Source organism: Pholcus phalangioides, unplaced genomic scaffold, assembly GCF_987345545.1.
Source record: "Pholcus phalangioides strain wild (caught in Gottingen) unplaced genomic scaffold, Ppha-v1.0 ptg000008l_1, whole genome shotgun sequence".
Classification (NCBI taxonomy): Eukaryota; Metazoa; Arthropoda; class Arachnida; order Araneae; family Pholcidae; genus Pholcus; species Pholcus phalangioides.
The window spans coordinates 5746655-5765636 of record NW_028301601.1 but is presented as its reverse complement, the minus strand read 5'-3'; the positions used below and the strand labels follow the sequence as shown (position 1 = coordinate 5765636).

Genomic DNA, 18982 nt, shown 5'->3' with positions numbered 1-18982 from the left:
ACTTCCGGTGATGAGATATAGTACGAGGTGTCTACTATAGTACGAGATGTATAATTACATATTATCTCTTTTCCGGTGTTTAAGTGACATCTGTTGTTTATTAAATGACCTCTGTTGTCTATTAAATGACCACCGTTGTTTATCTCTACAGAATGCCGACATCCGGTCATTAAGTGATATCTGTTTTCTATTAAGGGACTTCCGGTGTCTTATCTCTACAGAATGACAACATCCGGTCATTAAGTGATATCTGTTTTCTAAATGCTGATATTTAGCAACTTTCATGAAAATTACTAAAATTGCGAATTCACTAATTTTCATAAATTTGAAAGCTTTTCATTTATCAATCACAACGAACCTGGTGCTAATTAAAATCAAATTAGTTTACTAAATATTCAGCCAAATTCGCGAAAATTAGTCAAATTGCGTATTTACTAATGTTCATAAATTTGAAAGCTTGTCATTTAACCAGACTTCTCACGAATCAGAACTCAATGTCGAATCAGTCATTTATGGGCCATTAGTCTAAAAATAAAGTATTTGCAGTATTTATATATCCACGAGGCCTTTCGGACTCAAATTCGAAATACCTGAGAGATAACTGTTCTTACGAGTTTGTGATTGTGCCGGGATTATAAAAGTTTGATAAAAGACACTTTACAAAACTTTAAAAAAAATTAGGCTGAAGGAAAGTTATTTTCTGGATATTATGTTGAGATGAACTCGGAAAGAAAAGTCATCATGTCTTGGCCGCGACTCTCTCGAATCCAGGCCCTCTTGCATACTGGGCAAGCATGCTACCATCTACACCACTGGAGACACGACCCTGCCCTCCTTGATTAACTTCTCTTTTCGAGTTCACCTCTGCATAATATCCAGAAAATAAGTTTCCTTGATATCTTGGGCTGAGAAAAAAAAAGCCATCCAATTAGGCTATTGGTTACATTCGCTCGAATGTAACTAATACGCTTAATGGTCGAATTTTTCAATTTTATTAATGAACTTTTATACAAAACTTTTAAAGTGTTATCCGGCCTAACTGTTCACAAGCTGGACATATCACTGCAGACAAAATTTACTCTGTGTTGAAGGACAAGCTGACTGTGTTGGAATTGTAGAAACTATATCATTTTAACGCTTTGTGTGTGTCAAGAATGGCTTCCGGGATAATGTTAATGTCTATCCTACGTTTGCAATAGGTAAATTTCTCTGTCGATGAACATTTTGCAGATGCAGTTTTTTGTTTTTGGTGAATTTTACTGCAATTGAATAGTTTGTAGGGATGTTTTACTGCTATCAATTGTTTGCCGGGAAATGTTACCAAAGAAGAATTAAAGTGGAAACCCCTCTTAACGGTCACCCCTGTTTTACAGACAAATAACAATTTCCCGACAAAAACCCTATTTAACGACTGCCCTCAAATCAGTCACGGACATCATTTGCCATCATTCGTTACATTGGGCTAAACCCCAGTACTGAAACCAAAAATTTAAATTTTGATTCGAATTATGCTCACAAGATGGCAGAAATAATTCTAATATATTTAATCAACTTTTTTATAATTGGCTACTTTTGAATGAAATTTATACTTAAAGTTTTTTAATGTTTGGCAAACCTGATGCCCGTGTACTTGTGTATTTTACATTATTCCACGATGTTTAATAAGGTCGGGTCTAGTAAAATCTCGTCGTTCTCCATTACTACAAGAGAAAATTGATGTCTCAAATCCAGTGAAAAACTTAAAATTGGAGACCGTGCTCTTGCAAATGAACTGAATGCATTGATTAAATACTTTTTCCTGTAAACACAATAAGGGGAAATCACTGGATTTAGTCTCGAAGTTTAAAATACATTTTGAAGTAGTTGAAATACTCACCAATATGTAAGCTTTGTAAAATATTTCATTTGTAATCATAATTGCGTATCTATACATTAATTATGTATTTTCATCACTTGAAACGCATCTCTTATTGTCAGAATTTCACTCACATTCAAATAAAGAGCCATTTTAGTTACTGTTTTAATACAGGGTGATTATAATTAAAGTTCGTTTTTAGAAAGGCTGTAAAAAAGAACCATTGGTTAGATTGACCTTATAATTCACCTGAATATATATGAGGCAATGGGATTTTCTGAGAAAAGAAAAAAACAGTTCAAAAATTGATCGAGCTGTGCTCGTCATAAGATGCAAATTAAAAGACTTGACCGTAAGAAAAATCGTAGAAAACCAAACAGTGATGAAACCAAAATTTGAGAGAAGCTTTTCGTTGTGTGTGTGTATTGAAACCATTACTCTGAAAGCTAACGATATGAGTCGGATAAAGTCCAATTTAATAGATGTTATACCGAGGTCCAAAAATTGCCTGAATTATCATGTCACGTAACTGCGTTCGTTTACGGAATGAATTACGTAAGACAAAACCGATCTGTATGAAACTTATCGAATATCACTGATTTCATAATCCAATAATGATGTAGCGTTGAACTACGATAATTCTCATTTCCTAACTTATCTTAGGACTTAATGTATCTACATCGTGACCAATTAGATCAAACAAACCTTCCAAATACGTAGGAGCAATATTAAACCGTTCCTCCTAGTTTCGTTTCTTCAATACATTTCTATCTACCGTGACTGCCATATTGAAATATTTATGTTCACTTTAGATTTCTAAATTTTGAGGCAAACGTATAGCACTTGAATGCAACTAACCAAGTACAGTAAAACCTCGATAAGTCGTCACCTCATGTTATCGAAAAATTATGACGGCTTAACCGAAGTACCGTCAATTTCAATGTGCAATATTGTAAAAATCGTATAAATTTAAAATATGACATTTATTAAAATACGAATAAAAAATACAATATTGCCTTGGGCAGGGGAAGTAAACATTAGAAGACCTCACACAACTTCGGAAATAATCTTTTTTTTCAACAAAGATATTTGGTTTAAATTTGAAGCCCTAAATTAGTAGGGCCCATGGACAAATCAGGTCTTGCTTCAATAGTCCCTAACGTTTCAAAAACCTCAGTCGGCAAATGGATTTTCAGCTTAACGTTCTCTCTCAAACTTTTTCATAGTGACGAGTTAACCGAAATTAGAGACGAGGGTTTAATAACGTTGTTGTCTATGAAAGCCAAAAACCGGAGGGACGACTTAACGAGGTTTTATTGTATGTACTCTATATGTTCTCTTATACAAATTTCATTTATACTTTATAGTACCCTCTACTGATGTATTCTTGCAGAGTAACACTTCTGCAGATATATATAGTAACGTCCACACGTAACTATGTGTGGACGTTACTATATACACTCATTGTCATAAAAATTTGCGCACCAAGAAATAATTGTGGGATCGAAACGAAAGTTGGCCTGAAGGTACATGTCGGGCAGATATGCAAATGATTAGAAATGCAGCGTGATTGCGCATTGCCACTAGAGGGCGTTGAACTTCGTTCTCCTTGGAGTATAAAACAGGTAAGCAGAGCTTGCTGGAGTGTATTTAATCGTTTGCAAAGGAAATGCTGAGGTAGACATGCCGTTGCGAAGACCATATGAGCAGTTGTCAGAGTTCGATAGGGGAAGAATCATCGGGATGATGGAAGCTGGGTGGTCAGCTCGGCGAGTAGCTCGTCAACTAGGCCGTTCTGATTTTACTGTGAGGAGGTGTTGGGACCAGTGGACAGAAGAGACGTCATTTACACGGCGACCAGGTTCAGGAAGTCCTCGACAGACCAGTCGTCGAGAAGACCGTCACATCATCCGAAACGCACGCGTAGAGCCAACTGCCTCATTGGCCGCTATCCAGACACAGGCAGCAGCTTCACTACGGGCCTCTGTGTCTTCCCGAACCATCGCAAGGCGCCTGGCTGAAGGACATCTGGTATCGCGGCGCCCATTACGTGTGCTGCCAACGACACCCACCCACCAACGCCTCCGTTTGGAGTGGTGTCGAGCACGACGGGATTGGACTGCAACGGAATGGAACCAGGTCGTCTTCAGCGACGAATCGAGATTCAACTTGAGCAGTGATGACAATCGTGTTCGTGTGTGGAGGCCCCGTGGTGAACGCTTCAATCCTGCCTTCGCTTTACAGCGACACACCGCTCCCACAGCTGGTGTCATGTATGGGGTGCCATTGCTTACGATACACGGTCACCCCTAATATTGATCCATGGCACAATGACAGCCCAGCGGTACGTCCATAACATCCTTCAGCCACATGTGTTGCCACTCATGGCAGGGCTCCCAGGAGCCATTTTTCAACAAGACAATGCTAGGCCACACACAGCAAGGATGTCACAAGACTGCCTCCGCCACATTACCACAGTAGTGTACGCAGCGGTTTGGCGTAATTTTTCGGCACGCTCCATCTCCGGGGACCTTCCGTCTCTAGGTATTTACTGAGATATAGTATGATATGGTCTCCCCATTCCGAGGACCCTCCGTCCTTTCACTTTCCCTACTCTTCGTGGGGGGGGGGGGATTTTCTTTGTGATGCTGCTTTTCTTTTACTTACGTTGATGATACTTTCCACTAGTGTACAAATTATGCTGCTTCGCTCTGGGGCTTTCTATGAAAGCTCAGATAAGAACATTTTATAAACAAATATTTACAAGTTATTTATGAAATGATCCAAAAAAACGCTCGATTCCACCGTCTCAGTGCGATGGCGTTTTCTTTTCCCACTTCCGATGCCGAATATAGGAGATTAACTACCAAAAAAAAGAAAAATACACACAAAAAAAAAAAACACGTACACAAGTTTTCAATGTCAACGTTTTTATTTTGTTTCAGATAACAATATACATATTAGTAGCCGTAGGGTAGCGTCGAGAAATCAGGCAGAAGAACCCTCTTGTCGTATACAAGGCCGTACTTTTTCTCCTCCACCCTGCTTATGACCCGCCTTCTCTTCACGTCTCTCGTAATTTTATAATCGTCTCGAATGATGACCTTCGTGGTGAAATCCATGGACTGTACTAGAGCTTTCATCGAGTCATAGTTGAGGACTTCCGAATTCTTGAAGTTGAGTGTGAAGCCTCGAATCTTGCAGAACGTCTTTCCGTCAGACCTCCCATAGGCATAATTCTTGGCTCCACCTGAAAATAAGCATTTTATCAAAAATAAATATAAATATTGAAGAGAAACATCTCAACCTGTGAAATTAAAGGATGAATTAAAGTTTGATAACGAGATTGAGAAAAATACCTGACACGAACTCCGTGATGTGATGACCGTCGAGCTCATCTGTGAATTGGCCCAAGAAGTCGCCCAGTGGTGGATCGTTGGTCCCATCGCTAGCATAGATGATTCTGAAATAAAAGAAAAATCAATAAGTCAAGTGATAAAACATTAAAAAATTAAATGAAAAATCAAATGCAAGAAATGCTCACATAAAATTAGTTTCATAAAAAAATTTTATAGATACTTACGAGTCGGTGTCAAAATAGAGCAAGGCATCGCCTAGCTTCTCCATCTCGGAGTACAATTTTAAGCGGGCCCATGTTGTCGTGAAGGCAGCCAAAAAGACATTTGTCCGGTCGGTCTGTGGTATGAAATCCGACTTGTGTCGCCATTCAATAGCTGCAACGTTATCACTGGGGAGATACAAATCCTTGACCTGAAAAATAAAATAGTTTGGTCACATTTCATTTTTTAAATATTAGTTTGATGAAATCAAATATCTTAAAAAAATAATAATTATTTAAAAAAAAGTACCTCAATAGAAGGATCGTTCATCATCTTGTAGAAATCGGATGTTTTTGTCACGTATGACAGTTGCGTCTTGTTCTCCTGCATGCCCCAGCGACCCCAGAAGCTGGAAAAAAAGAAATGATTATATGATGTTAAAAAATGCAGTTTCATTTTTTTTCAATCATTAAAAATCATTACAGATGGTTTGACATTTTTTACCTATTCAAACACAATTTCGCCACTTGACGTCGACCTGGATTGATTCGGATATTTCCAGGCTCCAATTTTATGCCCTCAACTTGCTGATACTGCCTCAGGTACGAGTTTTTCTCCTCATTCGAGACACAGTTTGAAGGCCAACCAGAGGACTCTTGTTTGATCTTGAGGAAGGCGTTGATGTACGGAGCAAAAAGACCCTCTCTAGATTCGTCGAAGTGATAAACCTAGAAAAAACAATCCTAATTAGAAACAAAAATAATCGTAGAAAACATGAAAAATAATTATGGATTAGAAAAAAATACCTCGTATATCTTTTTCACAACATAACCCTTTTCAACGGCCTTCTTGAGTTCCTCAGTCACCCAGGTGCCTGTGATGCATCTTTCCTCGTCGTTGTGTTGACATTCTTTTAAGCGTGCTTCAACACACGAACGACACAGGGGAAAGGTTAATTTTCCACCGGATCTATAAAAAAATGAAATATTTGATGATAAAAAACACTAATAAAAAAATTTATGAAAAAATATGTTAGATTGGGAATACGTGAAGATCACGTTATAAAAAAATTAGAATAATACCTGTATGGGAGAATGGGCAGATATAATGCTCTTGGTGGTAGTACTTTGCATTTAATGATGCCAAAATACGACCCCAGGGCTCCAAAGTTCTCGGTGATGACTTTGGGATGTCCGACCGGATATCTGAAATGAAATAAAAAAACTTGTAAAAAAAGTAAAGGTAGAGCCATATTTGTTAAGTTACAAATTTTAAATTACTCACTTGCAGTATTTATTGACCCACGGGTATAATGACGTGAAGTCAATATATTTTGCAGTGCCTTTAAAGAAAAGTTTAGTGGCGTTGGTTCGTCCTCCATAGAACGCATCCCTGGGTGCCAGCCTATCGACAAAGTGAAAGTCCACCAGGAAACATTTGAGAACTTGATCCGTTTTCTTCAGAGCATTGAAATCATGCTCCCACATGACTTCGAGATTGTATCCACCTTGACGGATTTTCTGCTCTTGCTCTAGTGTCTTCTTGTGAAGTTCCCACATATACGTATGAGTACTGGGGTTCACCATATCTTTTTCGAAGCACTGCGGGCAGCCGTGCCAATAACATCCTGAAAAAAAAGAAACAAAGCACGTATAAATAAAATGAAACATATGTAGTAAAGCAAACAAAGTAATAAAATTAATTAATATTACTTACCGTGAAACAGATACACCGTGTTTGTTTCTGTACAGAAGCCGTCCACACTGAGACCAAACACTCTATTTTCTCCCGTCCCATTTCTGGAATGATGAATGTTCAGGCTATGCTTGTGGCTGAGATACGCTAACCATTCAACGCCTAGACGGCTGCTGTTCGTTTGATTGACGTATCCGTTAACAGGCACCATTCCAATCGTGCCTTCGTCGATGTATTTCGACCGGTATGTTGCCATACAGGCCGAGGCAATGGTGAGGTACTGGAATGGGTCGACGCCGGTTAATTCCAAAAACTCCTTACGAAACTGCAAGCAGCATCGTCGAAGAATATCAACGTCTGACCTAAAAAATGTTAATCATAGTGTAGAAATGTTAAAAGAATGGAAAAAATAATCGAAACGAAAAAAAACAACAATGAATAAAATATACTCAATATGGAGGAGAAAACAACTTACTTGCAGTATTCGTACATTTCGTGTTTAAACACGAATTTTCCGCTCTTTCTTCCCTCGTACCAGTTGTCGAATTTCGCTTTCACTTCGACGGCGAAAGCTTCCGGATTGAAGAAGTCCTTGGAAGGAAGGGGTCCATTGTAGTCCTGATTTTCCGGTCGGTTGAAAAGGTGGGGAAAGTACCCTTTCTTCAGTTCTTCCAAACCGAAAGTTTTCGGCAGTTTGGACAAAGCCATAGGGAGAAAATTGAGGCTGTCGATAACTCGGATGTTGAGAGTATCCAGCCGCAAAGCCATGATCTTGGATCCACACGGGACAACAGAAGGTTTGACTCCTTGCTCTAGGAGATATCTGAAAAGAAAAAATAACGCATGTGTTATAAAATTTACCACAAAATGCATGCATTATAAAAATAAAACAAGCATGCGAAAATTTTCGAAAAAAAACTTACTTGAGCAGGAATTGACCGTCGAAGCCCTTCATGTTGTGGGCTATTGCGGTGTACCCCTTATGTTCTTTTCGGAAGAGCCAGGCACAGAATTCGTTAATGCTGTCATATCCGCTGAAGACAACCCCTTGGCCATCCGCATATTGTGCCACGGCAAAGTTGATCACGTGTTCGCCTGAAGATTGATCCGTCTCGAAATCGAAGAAGACGAGCTTGTCGGAGGGGGCTTTCACCTTCTTCTTCTTGAGGAAACAGAGGTGTCGTTCGTCATGATGGAAATTCTTGCAGTTGCTGCAATACTTCTCGCCACAAACGTGTTTACCTCGGGACCGCTCTTTTTCTACGAGAAATTTCTTGCATGTCGGACATTCGTAGAATTGCTGGCAGTATGTGGTGTTTTTGCCTCCAAGACTCTTGTGTCTTGCAAGGCAGTCAGCGGATCTGCATGTCCTGTGGCAATCCTCGCAGGTTTGAGATGTCCCAACCGTACATGAATCGTCAAAGCAGGTGTTACATCGGACTGCGCATTTATGATACTGGACATGGTCGTAGGCCTTGTCGCAGTCCACACAGTAGAAATTAGTGCCGTGGAATCCTTTAGGAGATGTGATGAGGTCGTAGTGTCCATTGTGAAGTAACAAAAATATTTTCTTGTCTTTCTTAGCCGTCTTGAACACAACCTTCATTAAAAAAAAACATAAGTACAAAATTATAAAAAGAATATTCAAAATTAAATATATAACATTCATATATATAACGCTCATTAAATAATATTTTTAGTAATAAAAATTACTCGATAAAATTCTTCTGACGACTTGACGAATATCTGGACATCTAGAATTTCGGCAAACTTGGCGACGGCATCAAATCCACAAGGACCTATGGGAACTTCGGCTTTTTGATATAACTCAATGGACATTTCCTTCTGTATGTTTATTCTTGAGTCTCTTATACTCGAAAGTTTAGGATGATTCTTAAGGTAGGCGTTACCCACGACTATGGCCCTGGCACAACACAGTCCATCTTGTGGTACGCTTATAACTGACTTCTTTGTCAGCCGGTCGGTCGATATGTTGACAATCTTACGTCTTGGACCACCCCCACCTCGTGGTAATCTGACAGTGATGACGTCAAATCTGAGAGACGGGTCATTTAAAGGGATGGCGTTCTTGCTCTGCAGCACTTTCATTATCACTGCCAACAGTGATTCTATTGTGAGCGAGGCCACAGGAATAAGCGATGTGGAGATAGGTCGATCCAAGCTGTCGGATGTCATAACGATTCTGGAAACAGGAAGAAAATAATCAATTATTCAAACCAAAAATAGTTGCTCATATGTCTAGTTAGCTATACGTGTAATTTTTATATATAGTGAATATTTACCGAATTCTGTCATCAGGATGCAAGCCGTTAGTTGTTTCATCTATCAGTTGCCGCAACAATGCTCGCAAAAATGCCATAGCCGCTATTAATCTGGTTGACGGATCTATCAGAACCTCCGTTCGTATCCGAGCTGTATATGTGATTTGTTCCGCATTAACCTTTTACCGGCCGAATTCAGATTCCAAGTGATTTTCATTATTTTTTTTGTTAATTTCTCCTTCTGATTTTTTAGTTAAGAGATATCAATCGAGAAATTGAAGAAAAAAAATTTCCCTATGCGTTTTCTTGAATGTTCCCAATTGGGAACATTGGCCGGATCTGACTAAACATAATTTTCGCAGTGAAGCCATCTTACAGGATGATGCAAAATTCGTCATCATTTAATAAATTTTTTCTTTAAAATTCTTAAAAATTCTTTAAAAATTAAAGAATATACATACAGAATTTTAAAAATGATGGAAATAAATCTCTCTCGAATATACTCAAAAGCATGTATATCTGTATTATAATAAAGAGCTCATGATGAGCTGAAATGCTGGTCTAAAATTCACAAAAGAATACATATATACGGATTTAGGTTTTTGTATGGATCCCTTGGTAAGTTAAAAGATATTATTTAAAAATATAAAGAGAGAGAAAATATTATTTACAACTCTGGTACCTAAAGGCACAGGCTCCGATGACTGCTTACTAGCATATACTTCCATTTTATATGGGGAAACCACATTGTTTGAGCAAATCATCCAAATTTTAAATCCAAAGCGAATCGGTTTTCCCCATATAAACATCTTACTTGAATGATGAGCGTAATACGGTACTATTGATTCATCGATGCTTAGTTTATCATGGAACAACCCAAACCGAATGTGTGTGAATTTTTTATTTAATTCATCATAGATAGCCAACTTATCACCGGGTTGTAAGAAAGAGTTATCCATCAAATGGAAGTTATTTTTTATGTCTCTAAAGTTATTTCTCGGCATAACAGTGGGGATGATCGGTACTGCTGTGTCTACTGAAAGTACCCCAGTAATCATTTTCACTTGGTATTCTGTGATACCCACTTAGCAAAACCAATCCAAAAAACTTTGCGATTTTTTTCCACTCAATTTTCAAATTCGATCCATGTTGTGCGACATAAATATTTGTCATCTCAGCCAAGTAACTGAGGTACTCTTGCGGTAAAAATTTGAAAAAAATATCAATCGAGTCGGCTTGCACTTAGCTCAGGAAACTTATGACTGATTGCTTCAGTTGGTTCACTTATATTTTTGTCGAATGCAGTACTTTTTTTCCACTTCGGTTGCATGAATTTTAGTCTTTTGGCACTTGACACATGATGTTTTCTTATTTTTTGACTGGGTAATTATCTGATCTTTGAAAGGCAATTTTGATGTAGAAGGCATGTTGATAGGATCTACAAATTCACCCACAAATGAACTACGTGGTGATCTTAAAACACAGATATCCACAAACATCTGCAGGAACGACCGGGCCAAGCATGTTGTCATCGATATCTTCCTCATCTGTAGCCCGCTCATTTTCATCAGGCAGTAGCTGGCACATTTCGAATTCTTCATCAGAGAGGTGTGATATATCAGAATCTCTCATACTTAGTCTAATAAGCTAATAGTATAACAAAAAAGGTGGTAAAAAGAAGTGTAGAAAGTTACAAGACCAGACCAGATATCAACTGAGAACTGAAAGACCAACATACCAACAAAATTACTCAAAACGTAGGGGGGGGGGGGCAAGGTCAGTCACAGAAAAAAGGGGGTGCTGCATGTAAACATCGGAATGTGAAATTTGATACTTTTCTATTCCTTTTGAGACACACCAGAGAGAAGGAAAAAGCAATAAATTGTTTTTTCGGAATGCCACTCCTCTGCATTTCACTTTAGAATAGTCAGTAGTGGCCAATGTTCCCAATTGGGAACAATCGTAGGAAAAGTTCCATGGAATTCAAACAAATTTTTTTTTTCTCTCATTGAGCATTTCTTATCATTCTTAGCAATATTCTACAATTAAAAAAAAATTGAGATGCATGTATGTTTACAAAAACTATTTTAATAATTAAAACATAAACTTACAGATAATTTCCCTTGAAAATGGGTGATTTTAGAATAATAAATTGATATGATAAGAGCTGAATCGAATAACTTTTGTCTTTTCTAAATTAAGTTCAGAACCTTATATGTTCAGGGGAAAAAAATCAGCTATTTTCGTTAAAGAGAAATATTTTTTTTGAATTAATCAAAAGTATGTTCCCAATTGGGAACATTGGCCGTTAAAAGGTTAAAACGGATATTTTTCTTGAGGGATTTTTCTTGCAACACGTATGATTTCGTGTCCTGCAAAAGAAAGGAGATGTGGTATCATAGCAGTATATATATGTCTACTTACATTATGATTTTCCATCTTTCTCTTCAGAGTTGAAAGGATGATGAGGTCGATAAGAAAAAAAAGCGAACGGTAGACGCGATGACGACAGGAGAGAGAGAAAACTAGCTACCGATAGGTCTGAGAGCTAGTGAGTGAGTGAAGAAATTTCTTCCACCGAGAGTGATATAAAGCATTTTCGCCAAGCTCACTCAGGGGGGCCTAGATTTGGCGACGGCCAATAAGGCGTTAACGACCTCTTCGCCAAATCTAGGCCCCCCTGAGTGAGCTTGGCGAAAATGCTTTATATCACTCTCGGTGGAAGAAATTTCTTCACTCACTCACTAGCTCTCAGACCTATCGGTAGCTAGTTTTCTCTCTCTCCTGTCGTCTTCGCGTCTACCGTTCGCTTTTTTTTCTTATCGACCTCATCATCCTTTCAACTCTGAAGAGAAAGATGGAAAATCATAATGTAAGTAGACATATATATTCATGAATTTTAAATATATTGACGGAACTACCTTTATTTCTGTGTTGATTTTATAGCAGTATAAGGTCTCAAATAATTTTAAAATACATTGCCACACACTTAAGACATAACTTTTTGTACAGAATTATCGAACTTTCTCAAATAAATGAAAAATATCTAACGAAAAATCAAAATAGTACTATACAAATAGATATAATAGGATTTATCACGCGTCAGAACCCTAATATCAACATTATATAAAAAGAGGTTTTTCCTACATTTTTCACATTGACAAACAACTTAATAAAACATAAATCATAATTTTTCACTTCGTGCGAGACTGTTTGGATGAAGATATTGTAAGCAGATACAAAAACAATGATTACACTATTAGTAATAAAATTAATAATATATTGTATATTGACCTTCATTCTATATAAGTATACTAAACTTTTATTCAAAAATGTATAAACACAAAAATACAATGACATATCTAATAAATATGATAGCTCTCTGTTGCAAAAAAAATATTCAATATATAATTCATTTAGGTCTGGTGGGAAGCCTTTACAGCCAACACCAGAATGCTTGTTTTTAATGCACGTGTGTGTATTTGTGTAATAATAATAATAAATAGCGTATTAAATCTATGTTTTTTTAGAATGTTTTCGATGGTGAATCTAACAATCAAATGCCTGATAATATCGAATGGGAACAAAAAGTAAAGGTACTAACAATTTTATTTTACTTATTTATCACCATTCAAAAGATTCACTTATAGTATTGACTAAAGATATACTGCATTTTCTCTAGAATACCGTTCTATTTGGACCGGACGAAGCAGAGTGGATTATGGCTGAAAACCCTTTCTTAGAAGAAATCGTATGGGGTCAAGTTGAGAAGGTTAGATTCAATTATGCCTCACAGCTTTTCTATTTCATTAGTTTTTTTCCTCATACATATATTCTAACATTAGCTCTATTTCTCTAATAGGAAGTCATGGATCAGATAGGTCTTGGAAGAGACTATGACCCTGGTGAAGGTACATCCAGAGTAAGTTTTTCGAATGATTATATATATATATATATTTTTTTTTTTTTTTTTTTTTGTGTGTATTATGATTTATTTTTATCTGCTATGATACCACATCTCCTTTCTTTTGCAGGACACGAAATCATACGTGTTGCAAGAAAAATCCCTCAAGAAAAATATCCGTTTTAATGCGGAACAAATCACATATACAGCTCGGATACGAACGGAGGTTCTGATAGATCCGTCAACCAGATTAATAGCGGCTATGGCATTTTTGCGAGCATTGTTGCGGCAACTGATAGATGAAACAACTAACGGCTTGCATCCTGATGACAGAATTCGGTAAATATTCACTATATATAAAAATTACACGTATAGCTAACTAGACATATGAGCAACTATTTTTGGTTTGAATAATTGATTATTTTCTTCCTGTTTCCAGAATCGTTATGACATCCGACAGCTTGGATCGACCTATCTCCACATCGCTTATTCCTGTGGCCTCGCTCACAATAGAATCACTGTTGGCAGTGATAATGAAAGTGCTGCAGAGCAAGAACGCCATCCCTTTAAATGACCCGTCTCTCAGATTTGACGTCATCACTGTCAGATTACCACGAGGTGGGGGTGGTCCAAGACGTAAGATTGTCAACATATCGACCGACCGGCTGACAAAGAAGTCAGTTATAAGCGTACCACAAGATGGACTGTGTTGTGCCAGGGCCATAGTCGTGGGTAACGCCTACCTTAAGAATCATCCTAAACTTTCGAGTATAAGAGACTCAAGAATAAACATACAGAAGGAAATGTCCATTGAGTTATATCAAAAAGCCGAAGTTCCCATAGGTCCTTGTGGATTTGATGCCGTCGCCAAGTTTGCCGAAATTCTAGATGTCCAGATATTCGTCAAGTCGTCAGAAGAATTTTATCGAGTAATTTTTATTACTAAAAATATTATTTAATGAGCGTTATATATATGAATGTTATATATTTAATTTTGAATATTCTTTTTATAATTTTGTACTTATGTTTTTTTTTAATGAAGGTTGTGTTCAAGACGGCTAAGAAAGACAAGAAAATATTTTTGTTACTTCACAATGGACACTACGACCTCATCACATCTCCTAAAGGATTCCACGGCACTAATTTCTACTGTGTGGACTGCGACAAGGCCTACGACCATGTCCAGTATCATAAATGCGCAGTCCGATGTAACACCTGCTTTGACGATTCATGTACGGTTGGGACATCTCAAACCTGCGAGGATTGCCACAGGACATGCAGATCCGCTGACTGCCTTGCAAGACACAAGAGTCTTGGAGGCAAAAACACCACATACTGCCAGCAATTCTACGAATGTCCGACATGCAAGAAATTTCTCGTAGAAAAAGAGCGGTCCCGAGGTAAACACGTTTGTGGCGAGAAGTATTGCAGCAACTGCAAGAATTTCCATCATGACGAACGACACCTCTGTTTCCTCAAGAAGAAGAAGGTGAAAGCCCCCTCCGACAAGCTCGTCTTCTTCGATTTCGAGACGGATCAATCTTCAGGCGAACACGTGATCAACTTTGCCGTGGCACAATATGCGGATGGCCAAGGGGTTGTCTTCAGCGGATATGACAGCATTAACGAATTCTGTGCCTGGCTCTTCCGAAAAGAACATAAGGGGTACACCGCAATAGCCCACAACATGAAGGGCTTCGACGGTCAATTCCTGCTCAAGTAAGTTTTTTTTCGAAAATTTTCGCATGCTTGTTTTATTTTTATAATGCATGCATTTTGTGGTAAATTTTATAACACATGCGTTATTTTTTCTTTTCAGATATCTCCTAGAGCAAGGAGTCAAACCTTCTGTTGTCCCGTGTGGATCCAAGATCATGGCTTTGCGGCTGGATACTCTCAACATCCGAGTTATCGACAGCCTCAATTTTCTCCCTATGGCTTTGTCCAAACTGCCGAAAACTTTCGGTTTGGAAGAACTGAAGAAAGGGTACTTTCCCCACCTTTTCAACCGACCGGAAAATCAGGACTACAATGGACCCCTTCCTTCCAAGGACTTCTTCAATCCGGAAGCTTTCGCCGTCGAAGTGAAAGCGAAATTCGACAACTGGTACGAGGGAAGAAAGAGCGGAAAATTCGTGTTTAAACACGAAATGTACGAATACTGCAAGTAAGTTGTTTTCTCCTCCATATTGAGTATATTTTATTCATTGTTGTTTTTTTTCGTTTCGATTATTTTTTCCATTCTTTTAACATTTCTACACTATGATTAACATTTTTTAGGTCAGACGTTGATATTCTTCGACGATGCTGCTTGCAGTTTCGTAAGGAGTTTTTGGAATTAACCGGCGTCGACCCATTCCAGTACCTCACCATTGCCTCGGCCTGTATGGCAACATACCGGTCGAAATACATCGACGAAGGCACGATTGGAATGGTGCCTGTTAACGGATACGTCAATCAAACGAACAGCAGCCGTCTAGGCGTTGAATGGTTAGCGTATCTCAGCCACAAGCATAGCCTGAACATTCATCATTCCAGAAATGGGACGGGAGAAAATAGAGTGTTTGGTCTCAGTGTGGACGGCTTCTGTACAGAAACAAACACGGTGTATCTGTTTCACGGTAAGTAATATTAATTAATTTTATTACTTTGTTTGCTTTACTACATATGTTTCATTTTATTTATATGTGCTTTGTTTCTTTTTTTTCAGGATGTTATTGGCACGGCTGCCCGCAGTGCTTCGAAAAAGATATGGTGAACCCCAGTACTCATACGTATATGTGGGAACTTCACAAGAAGACACTAGAGCAAGAGCAGAAAATCCGTCAAGGTGGATACAATCTCGAAGTCATGTGGGAGCATGATTTCAATGCTCTGAAGAAAACGGATCAAGTTCTCAAATGTTTCCTGGTGGACTTTCACTTTGTCGATAGGCTGGCACCCAGGGATGCGTTCTATGGAGGACGAACCAACGCCACTAAACTTTTCTTTAAAGGCACTGCAAAATATATTGACTTCACGTCATTATACCCGTGGGTCAATAAATACTGCAAGTGAGTAATTTAAAATTTGTAACTTAACAAATATGGCTCTACCTTTACTTTTTTTACAAGTTTTTTTATTTCATTTCAGATATCCGGTCGGACATCCCAAAGTCATCACCGAGAACTTTGGAGCCCTGGGGTCGTATTTTGGCATCATTAAATGCAAAGTACTACCACCAAGAGCATTATATCTGCCCATTCTCCCATACAGGTATTATTCTAATTTTTTTATAACGTGATCTTCACGTATTCCCAATCTAACATATTTTTTCATAAATTTTTTTATTAGTGTTTTTTATCATCAAATATTTCATTTTTTTATAGATCCGGTGGAAAATTAACCTTTCCCCTGTGTCGTTCGTGTGTTGAAGCACGCTTAAAAGAATGTCAACACAACGACGAGGAAAGATGCATCACAGGCACCTGGGTGACTGAGGAACTCAAGAAGGCCGTTGAAAAGGGTTATGTTGTGAAAAAGATATACGAGGTATTTTTTTCTAATCCATAATTATTTTTCATGTTTTCTACGATTATTTTTGTTTCTAATTAGGATTGTTTTTTCTAGGTTTATCACTTCGACGAATCTAGAGAGGGTCTTTTTGCTCCGTACATCAACGCCTTCCTCAAGATCAAACAAGAGTCCTCTGGTTGGCCTTCAAACTGTGTCTCGAATGAGGAGAAAAACTCGTACCTGAGGCAGTATCAGCAAGTTGAGGGCATAAAATTGGAGCCTGGAAATATCCGAATCAATCCAGGTCGACGTCAAGTGGCGAAATTGTGTTTGAATAGGTAAAAAATGTCAAACCATCTGTAATGATTTTTAATGATTGAAAAAAAATGAAACTGCATTTTTTAACATCATATAATCATTTCTTTTTTTCCAGCTTCTGGGGTCGCTGGGGCATGCAGGAGAACAAGACGCAACTGTCATACGTGACAAAAACATCCGATTTCTACAAGATGATGAACGATCCTTCTATTGAGGTACTTTTTTTTAAATAATTATTATTTTTTTAAGATATTTGATTTCATCAAACTAATATTTAAAAAATGAAATGTGACCAAACTATTTTATTTTTCAGGTCAAGGATTTGTATCTCCCCAGTGATAACGTTGCAGCTATTGAATGGCGACACAAGTCGGATTTCATACCACAGACCGACCGGACAAATGTCTTTTTGGCTGCCTTCACGACAACATGGGCCCGCTTAAAATTGTACTCCGAGATGGAGAAGCTAGGCGATGCCTTGCTCTATTTTGACACCGACTCGTAAGTATCTATAAAATTTTTTTATGAAACTAATTTTATGTGAGCATTTCTTGCATTTGATTTTTCATTTAATTTTTTAATGTTTTATCACTTGACTTATTGATTTTTCTTTTATTTCAGAATCATCTATGCTAGCGATGGGACCAACGATCCACCACTGGGCGACTTCTTGGGCCAATTCACAGATGAGCTCGACGGTCATCACATCACGGAGTTCGTGTCAGGTATTTTTCTCAATCTCGTTATCAAACTTTAATTCATCCTTTAATTTCACAGGTTGAGATGTTTCTCTTCAATATTTATATTTATTTTTGATAAAATGCTTATTTTCAGGTGGAGCCAAGAATTATGCCTATGGGAGGTCTGACGGAAAGACGTTCTGCAAGATTCGAGGCTTCACACTCAACTTCAAGAATTCGGAAGTCCTCAACTATGACTCGATGAAAGCTCTAGTACAGTCCATGGATTTCACCACGAAGGTCATCATTCGAGACGATTATAAAATTACGAGAGACGTGAAGAGAAGGCGGGTCATAAGCAGGGTGGAGGAGAAAAAGTACGGCCTTGTATACGACAAGAGGGTTCTTCTGCCTGATTTCTCGACGCTACCCTACGGCTACTAATATGTATATTGTTATCTGAAACAAAATAAAAACGTTGACATTGAAAACTTGTGTACGTGTTTTTTTTTTTTGTGTGTATTTTTCTTTTTTTTGGTAGTTATTCTCCTATATTCGGCATCGGAAGTGGGAAAAGAAAACGCCATCGCACTGAGACGGTGGAATCGAGCGTTTTTTTGGATCATTTCATAAATAACTTGTAAATATTTGTTTATAAAATGTTCTTATCTGAGCTTTCATAGAAAGCCCCAGAGCGAAGCAGCATAATTTGTACACTAGTGGAAAGTATCATCAACGTAAGTAAAAGAAAAGCAGCATCACAAAGAAAATCCCCCCCCCCCCCCACGAAGAGTAGGGAAAGTGAAAGGACGGAGGGTCCTCGGAATGGGGAGACCATATCATACTATATCTCAGTAAATACCTAGAGACGGAAGGTCCCCGGAGATGGAGCGTGCCGAAAAATTACGCCAAACCGCTGCGTACACTACTTACCACCCTTCCCTGGCCTGCTCTATCCCCAGATTTGTCACCAATCGAGCATATCTGGGATCATTTGGGACGGCAAGTTGGACACCCTACGAGGTTGGTCGAACTAGAGGCGCATTTACAGCAACTGTGGAACGAGATGTCTCAGGACATCATACGGAACTTGTATGCCTCAATGCCTGCTCGTATCGCATCGTGCATTCGCGCTAGAGGGGGTCCAACAGAGCACTAAAACTTCTGTTCATCTGTACTTTTTTCTGCAATAA

The 18982-nt window shown here is 38.3% G+C and overlaps 4 protein-coding genes across 4 annotated transcripts; 2 read left to right on the top strand and 2 right to left on the bottom strand.

Moving 5' to 3' along the window:
• Nucleotides 1-4815: 4815 nt before the first annotated feature.
• Nucleotides 4816-6149, bottom strand: LOC149083553 (uncharacterized). Its single transcript, XM_089235379.1, has 5 exons — nucleotides 5920-6149; nucleotides 5725-5824; nucleotides 5439-5626; nucleotides 5215-5318; nucleotides 4816-5105 (listed from the first exon to the last, which is right to left on the bottom strand). The coding sequence occupies exons 2-5, from the start codon at nucleotides 5803-5805 to the stop codon at nucleotides 4816-4818; spliced, it is 663 nt and encodes a 220-aa protein (XP_089091505.1). The 5' UTR covers nucleotides 5806-5824; nucleotides 5920-6149.
• Nucleotides 5916-9490, bottom strand: LOC149083552 (uncharacterized). Its single transcript, XM_089235205.1, has 9 exons — nucleotides 9414-9490; nucleotides 8824-9313; nucleotides 8034-8710; nucleotides 7586-7933; nucleotides 7132-7472; nucleotides 6700-7042; nucleotides 6498-6620; nucleotides 6222-6384; nucleotides 5916-6143 (listed from the first exon to the last, which is right to left on the bottom strand). The coding sequence occupies exons 1-9, from the start codon at nucleotides 9488-9490 to the stop codon at nucleotides 5916-5918; spliced, it is 2790 nt and encodes a 929-aa protein (XP_089091331.1).
• A 916-nt stretch (nucleotides 9491-10406) lies between these two features.
• LOC149083551 (uncharacterized) lies at nucleotides 10407-17133 on the top strand. Its single transcript, XM_089235204.1, has 13 exons — nucleotides 10407-10442; nucleotides 12923-12988; nucleotides 13075-13164; nucleotides 13255-13314; nucleotides 13427-13635; nucleotides 13736-14225; nucleotides 14339-15015; nucleotides 15116-15463; nucleotides 15577-15917; nucleotides 16007-16349; nucleotides 16429-16551; nucleotides 16665-16827; nucleotides 16906-17133. The coding sequence occupies exons 1-13, from the start codon at nucleotides 10407-10409 to the stop codon at nucleotides 17131-17133; spliced, it is 3174 nt and encodes a 1057-aa protein (XP_089091330.1).
• Nucleotides 16900-18233, top strand: LOC149083550 (uncharacterized). Its single transcript, XM_089235378.1, has 5 exons — nucleotides 16900-17129; nucleotides 17225-17324; nucleotides 17423-17610; nucleotides 17731-17834; nucleotides 17944-18233. Exons 2-5 carry the CDS (start codon nucleotides 17244-17246, stop codon nucleotides 18231-18233), a joined length of 663 nt encoding a protein of 220 aa, XP_089091504.1. The 5' UTR covers nucleotides 16900-17129; nucleotides 17225-17243.
• Nucleotides 18234-18982: the final 749 nt, after the last annotated feature.